The 7,500-nt window shown below is 45.0% G+C and overlaps 1 protein-coding gene across 5 annotated transcripts in view; it reads left to right on the top strand.

Moving 5' to 3' along the window:
• Positions 1–7,500, top strand: part of rbfox3a (RNA binding fox-1 homolog 3a) — a 375,680-nt gene that overhangs the window by 273,801 nt on the left and 94,379 nt on the right. Inside the window, exon 1 of one of the 5 annotated variants that reach the window (XM_030340390.1) lies at positions 1,544–2,318. The exons of the other annotated variants lie outside the window; for them this stretch is intronic. Within the exon in view, the coding sequence (XP_030196250.1) occupies positions 2,193–2,318 (126 nt within the window). The 5' untranslated portion in view covers positions 1,544–2,192. Of the gene's footprint in view, positions 1–1,543; positions 2,319–7,500 lie in introns of those variants that run through there. 5 annotated transcript variants of the gene reach the window in all.

Raw genomic sequence — 7,500 nt, 5'->3', positions numbered from 1 at the left:
GGGAGGGAGGAGGGAGGGGGGAGGAGGGAGGGGAGAACATGAAATCCCTGCTGTAAGTTTCTTTTTTCTCCTTTCCTTTTTATTGCAAGTCTTCTGAGTACCAGCAAACCATGAGGGGTGTGTGTGTGTGTGTGTGTGTGTGTGTGTGTGTGTGTGTGTGTGTGTGTGTGTGTGTGTGTGTGTGTGTGTGTGTGTGTGTGTGTGTGTGTGTGTGTGTTTGAGCATGTTCCTGTGTGCATGTATGCTGTATCTCATTATTCAGCCATTAGCTCATATTTGCGGGGAACGTTACACTTTCTATAGAAATACATCCCTTTTCACCAATGCTCCACAGCATTAAATCAAATCAAGCCGTTTGCATCAGTTCTTTGATGTGTTTTTTATTTGGTGCAAGGCGTTAAGTGCACAGAATAACAGTTTCTGTCACTAATAGCTTCCAAATGAAATTAAATGATTTCCCTTTGTTTTTAATTTGTTTCCATCATGCAATTACAGCGTTCTGTATTTTTCCCCCTCCTCTCTCCTCCTCTCCCCTAAAATCAGAGATTTATTTAGTGCACATTGTTTACAAACCGCACAGGACTGTAATTTCTGAGCGAATAAAAAACAAAGCAAAACACTGCAAACCAACAGAAAAAAAAACTCGAGCAGCAAGTTTAACTTTCTTTGTTTATTCTGAGGAAATCAGGTCCATTGGAATCCGGTATTACCCACAGCTAAACTGATTTACAAAATTAATAATGGATTAAGTGAATAAAAAAATAAATCGATGCGCTGCATCTTTACGTTTCTATACGACATAAAGACAGACTGCTGCGTTCACTGGTGAGACGCCGGTTCTACCGCTTGTTTTTCGGGGTGATTTTCTCAGTAAATGCAATTATACCGTCTATAAATATGTATATTTCTCCTTTGGGGAAGTTTTGTTATTTAGCCTGCTGCCAGATAACCCACATCTCTTTGCTTTCATATTATGTACACACACACACCCACGCACGCACGCACACTCACACACGCACACAAACCCTGCTCACGCAGACAATCAACCGCATTTACACTCACACTAAAACACACACAGACTTGCGCGCCCTCGTTCTTTGTCTCTCACTGTCTCTCGCCCGCATCACAGACGCTCTCCCATTTGATGTCAGTATACCCCCCCCCCCCCCCCTGAGACTTCCCTCCCCCTTTCCCTCCCCCCTCCTCCGCCCCATCTCACCTTCCCCACGCCCCCTCTTCTCCTCTCCTCCAATCATCACGCTTCACCCCCCCAATGGACCTCCCCCTTTTCTTTCCACTCCCTTCTCTCTCTCTCTCTCTCTCTCTCTCTCTCTCTCTCTCTCTCTCTCTCTCTCTCTCTCTCTCTCTCGCTCTCTCGCTCTCTCTCTCTCTCTCTCTCGTCCTGAAATCCTGTGAGCTTGTACAGCCGACCACCCCTCCCATCCTCCCCTCCCAAGCCGACGCCCACCTCCCCTCCCTCCCTCCGTCCCCTCCTCCCCTGCCTCCTCCCCTCCCCTCGCCTTCCCTTCCCCTCCCCCGGCCACACACACGCGTGCTCAAGCCCTCTCCGTTCCTCCTCCAAGTAAACAGCTGAGAGAGGCAGAGGAGAGCGCAGACACAGAGAGAGAGAGAGAGAGAGAGAGAGAGAGAGAGATACACACAGACACAGAGAGAGAAGTAAAGCCAGTTATACAGAAAAAGGAGAGAATAGAGTGGAGACATATTAGGCCAAATACACTTCTCGCTTGCCCCATTCCTGCGCAGGCATCCAGGCAGACCCACACACGCAGAAACACACACACACACACACAGACGCGCACACACGCAGTTGTGTCAGACGTGCGGAGAAGAAGCAGCCTTTTTTTTTCCCTTCTTCTTTTGCCTTGCTCAATTTTCCCGTGGCGTTGGATCCCGACTCCCCCGCTGCGCACGCCGGCGCGTGTGTGTTTGTGTGCGTGCACGCCTTTTGCGTTCAGTGTGTCGCCTCGCGGAAGTCTAGCGGAGGGATGTGTGTTTGAGAGAGAGAGAGGAGAGTCCCTCATCTCATTCACTGAAGTGAACTCAGAGCCGAACCGACAAGAGCACTCCGGTGAAGTGGAGGACAGAGAGAGAGAGAAAGAGAGAGAGAAGTAGTGAGTGAGTCACAGGAAGAGAGAGAGAGAGAGAGAGAGAGAGCCAGCGCGGTGGTCTCTATGAGTAAGACGTCTCGTCTCCACATGCTTTGCTCCATGGCTAACTCCGGCTGCGTCCTGCTCTCGGGCTCCGGGATGCTGCCCCACTCGCTGCAGTGTCCCCCTGCCTTCCTCTATCTGCCCCAGGTATGGAACGCTCCCTCACTTCCTCTCTCGCTCTCGCTCTCGCTCTCTCTCTCTCTCTCTCTCTCTCTCTCTCTCTCTCTCTCTCTCTCTCTCTCTCTCTCTCTCTACATCGCTCTCTACATCGCTCTCTCCCTCTCCCTCCTAATGGTTGTGTGTCTTCCTGTGTCCCGCTGGCGTTGTGTTTCTGTTCCCCTCCTGTGTCCCACGGAACGGATGGAAATTGTGTAACTTTTTCCCCCTGCTCTCTTTGTTAAGAGGCGGCAGATTTTGTTGTTTTGCCGTGACTGTCGTGTTTGTTAGGGTTCCCTGCTTGACATTGTGTGCTTTGTAAAAAATTGTGCGTTTACAACACGAAGGGCTAACGTTTTTTTCGTGTTAGTATTGACTACTTTAATGTTAAATAAACTTGATGCAAAAAATCATCAGGTGGTACACACACACACACACACACACACAAACACACAAACACACACAAACATAGACATATTCACACTGCACTCTTATAGAAAGGATTTATTAAATGCATGGGTCTTTCCCCATTTCTGTCTGTGTTTTAGTAGACATGTTTGGGTGTGTTTGAGTGTGTGTCTGTGTGTGTGTGTGTGTGTGTGCGCTGATGTGTGCGCATGTGCAAACATGAGTGTGCGTGCGTGCGCATGTGTGCATTTGGCATGTGTTTGGGCGCATGTGTGTGTGTGTGTGTGTTTGCATGCATGTGTATGTCTGTGTTTGCGCGCGTGTGTGTGTGTGTGTGTGTGTGTCTAGGCAGCAGGGTAGGGACAGATGCCGGCTCAGTACTGAATTAGACAATAGAAGCGAATGACTCCTGGCTGGCGCTGGAGTGGCTGGTGTCGAGCTGGCTGCCGGTTGGACGCTGGCAGGCGTTCCCATGAACTCTCTGGTCTCCTCGTCTCCACGTTGTGTTTCTCTCTGTTTGTTTTCTGTAAAGGCAGTCGGCTGACACTGCGTCATTCTGTCAATTCGCTTTTTTTTTTGTTTAGCGGGGTGCCAGTGAATTTTTGCGTTTATGTTTGCATGTCTGTGTGTGTGTGTGTGTGTGTGTGTGAATGTTGCTGTTGGTGTGTGTGTGTGTGTGTGTGTGTGTGTGTGTGTGTGTGTGTGTGTGTGTGTGTGTGTATGTTTGTGTTCGCGTGTGTTTTAACATTGCTGTGTGTGTGAGTTTGTATGTGTGTGTTTGTGTGAGAACATTGGTGTGTGTGTGTGTGTGTGTGTGTGTGCGCGCGTTTGTGAACATTGCTGTGTGTTTGTGTCTGTCAGTGCGTGTGTGAACATTGCTATTAGTGTGTGTGTGTGTGTGTGTGACGTTACGCTGTGTGTTTGTGTGTGTGTGTGTGTGTGCGTGTGTGTGAACACTACCATGTGTGTGTGTGTGTGTGTGTGGGGTTTAGTGTGTGAGAGGCTCGTCTTCTGCCTTTTCTCTTCTTGTGTTTAGTGCTATTTTTTTTTTACTGGCGGCAGCATGTGCGGTGGCAGGCAGCCCCGTTCCTCTCCTCAGTTTGTTATTGCGGCTATATAAAATATGATAAGGCTGGGGTTAGCCTGCACATAATATATGAGCCGGCTGGAACAGCTAACCTGCCGCGTCCAGGCAGCAAATAGCTGCCACACATCACCTTTACGGGACGGCCCAGACCACCACACAGCCCGTTCGCCAGCTACGCACACACGCATGCACACACACACGCACACACACACACACAGAATCTCTTAGAGGAACACACATGCACACAACGTGTGTGCAGAAATGCTCTGCACGCACCAGCTGGTCTCTGTGAGACATGGTGATAATTCACACACACACACACACACACACACACACACACACACACACACACACACACACACCATGTTCTGTACGTTCAGGTATTCTATGCAAATGCTTGTTGAACGGGAAAAAAAAACATATTAGTAAAATAGAATGCGTTAGTATTTCTACAGATCACATGTTTGCATTAAGCATGGCAGAATTTGTGGAATGCTGTGATTGCTCATCTTCATTTGTTTTGGCTGCTAACAATTACTAGAAAATAATAAATGCATAACATCCTAAAAAATCCTTTAAAACTGAATTTCCATTCAGATGAAATTAAAAAAAGTTTCCATTTGGTTTATTTTGTCATCCTGTATGCATTGCTTTGCACCGTGTATAAGTGGGGGCAGGTTTTTTCTGTTCCTCGAATACATCTTTTAATCATTTATTTTGTTTCGATAAAACACCCCATATAGTCAAGCCATAGGACGATACCTGATTAACTTTTGAACTATATTATGATATTCATGAGAGATCTCTGTATGGACTTTATATAACGTAGACCTTAAACTCATTTTCAGGGCTGTGCACAAACATAGAGACCGAATAGAAATAGTGAAACATTTCCTTTCATCTCTCTCTCTCCCTCCTTCTCTCTCTCTCTTTCCTTTATTACACCTTCTCTCTCTTTCTCTCTTTTTTTTTTCTGTATTTCCGTAGAATAGACTGGAAAGGGGAGAGAAAAAAAACCTTGTCCACCAGATGGCTTCTCTCTCTCTCTCTCTCTCTCTCTCTCTCTCTCTCTCTCTCTCTCTCTCTCTCTCTCTCTCTCTCTCTCTCTCTCTCTCTCTCTTTCTCTCTCGCTCTCTTTGTCAGTCTTTTTTTTTACCTCTTTGCTATTTCTAATTTTCTCCCTTTCTGGCTTTCTTCTTCATTATCTTTGACTGTTGTCCTTATTGACTCACGTCTGTTTCATGGTGATTGCTTTAAGGTTCAAGTGTTGTTGTTGGGCAGCGTGTGTCACTCTGTCCTGCTGGTCCATGACCGTTCAGGGTTACTTTGTTCAACCTGAATAATAGCACAGGTCATCTCTCCTTTTCTCCTTTTCCATGATTTTTGTTGCGTTTAATGTATGCCTAAGTGAACAGCAATACGTTCACATTATAATACAGTGCAGAAAAGCAAACCAAATATATGCTGTGTAATTTAGCAAATCAATTTTTCCCCCCTCAATTTTCTCCTGAAGCATTTTACTAATTCAACAGCAATTGAAGCCGTTGAAGCCATGCAGAGCAGGAAAAAAAAAAGTAGTCTATTACTGATATATTCCTAATTATAGTGTAATCTCATTTGGCTCGTTTTCATTAAAACTGCGGAACAGGAGCGTTTCTGTAAGATTGAAGTTTAATTTTGTGGGATATTGATTGATTGTTCCTGCTGGACTGTTAGCTTTCTGGTGGTTAGGGCGTACCGCAGCCTCAACCCAACGGTGTGCAGTAAGAGACTAGCGGCGGCAGAACCTTGGATAGCTCCCAGGCCAGAGGAATGGAAATACAACTGAGCACTGCAGTTCCAGGACCAGATATATTATTTTAACTTTGATTTGGAGTCATCTTTTTGCCTTTGTGTACTTTTTTTTTTATTGTGGATGCAGACAGATGAATTTGTTTCTCTAGTCAGTGATTTATATTTCAGCGGTGTAATTATCTGGGAGCTCAGACGCAGCCGAAAAAATATTGCAGAGTCTCTCTTCAACCATTATGTGTTTAATAATAAACTCCTGACTCCTACAGGAGTGTGTGTGTGTGTGTGTGTGTGTGTGTGTGTGTGTGTGTGTGTGTGTGTGTGTGTGTGTGTGTGTGTGTGTGTGTGTGTGTGTGTGTGTGTGTGTGTGTGAACACACTAATAGACTGCATGGGATTTGTTTTATTATTCTTAAAGATCTGTAATGTTTTTATTCACTGTTTCGATCTATCTATCTATCTATCTATCTATCTATCTATCTATCTATCTATCTATCTATCTATCTATCTATCTATCTATCTATCTATCTATCTATCTATCGATTTAAAGACACAAACAGAATCAGTTTAATCCTGAGTTGCCATTTTGAAACATAAACACATTTCAGTGTTTATTATTATTTTGGATTCTCATGCAAAATCTATTACCTGCATTCACCAAGTCAATTTTTTTTCGCCATAAAAATGTTAATAATTTAGTTGTTTTCATTTTGCCCGCTTCAAACAATGCTTCCTTGAACCTCCATTGAGTTCTAATATTTTTAAATCCATCCTAATTATATTTGAACATTTATGCTGTTTCTGTTGTTGGTTTGTGTTTTCTTTAACACCAACATGCATCTGAGAGCATCTCCTTTGTTTTTATTTTGTACTCTCAAACCAAGAGAGGATTACAGGGCCAGGCAGTACAATGCTCTGATGCTTCTATCAGGCCAACCACTTCAAACATGCAACCAGCATCATCAACCGCCCGGGCCCAGACACTGTCTTATTTATTTATTTATTTACCGCTTTCATCAGCTGCTGCAGGAGGAACATCGCTGACTTCATGTATGCAAGGACAGAACCACACACACACACACACACACACACACACACACACACACACACACACACGAGTACAAAGGCATATGCACTGACTCAACCGTTAACATAGTGATTGGTTTTGTGCGTGTGTATGCATGTGGGTGTGTGTGCTTATGTGTGTGTGTGTGTGTGTGTGTGTGTGTGTGCGCTCGTGTGTGTATGTGTTCATGTGTGCTTCTGTGTGTGCGTGAGTGCCTGTGGGTGTGTGTGTGTGATTGTGGGTGTGTGCGTCCGTGTGTGCGCCTGCATACGTGTGTGTGTGTGTGTGTGTGTGTGTGCTCTCTTGATGGGTTTGAACCGCAGCACTGGGTGTCGTGGAGACGGAGCTAACGAGTTCAGCTGTGTGTGAGTGGTGTGGCGCGGTAGCGGTACCATATGGTCTATATACGCTGCAAGGGCGGAATGTATACAGCAATGCCTTTCTGAACTTGTAGTTCTTTTCCATGAACACAAATAATAATAATAATAATAATAATATGAATTGAACGCAGGTAGACTATGAATAATTGGGATAAAATGGCTAAAAGGTTCTTGTCTTGTTCATGTCTCCATTGAGTTGTTGTTCATACTCCTCTTTCTGTGTTCTTTTGGATTATTTTCTCTGTTCTCTCTGCCTGTCTTTTGTTCTGCTTCTTCTGTTTCTAATCCCCTCTCTACCCCCCCCCCCCCCCCCCCCCAAACACACCCACACACACACACACACACACACACACATTTACACACACACCAGAAGTAGCCAAGTTCATCAGAACATTTCTCTAATCTCTAAAAGTTAACTTCATCTCACCAATGTCATTGTTTC

The sequence above is a fragment of the Gadus morhua genome, chromosome 18 (genome assembly GCF_902167405.1).
Source record: "Gadus morhua chromosome 18, gadMor3.0, whole genome shotgun sequence".
Taxonomy (NCBI): domain Eukaryota; kingdom Metazoa; phylum Chordata; class Actinopteri; order Gadiformes; family Gadidae; genus Gadus; species Gadus morhua.
The sequence above is the reverse complement of the archived record's forward strand: the minus strand, read 5'-3'. Positions and strand labels throughout refer to the sequence as shown.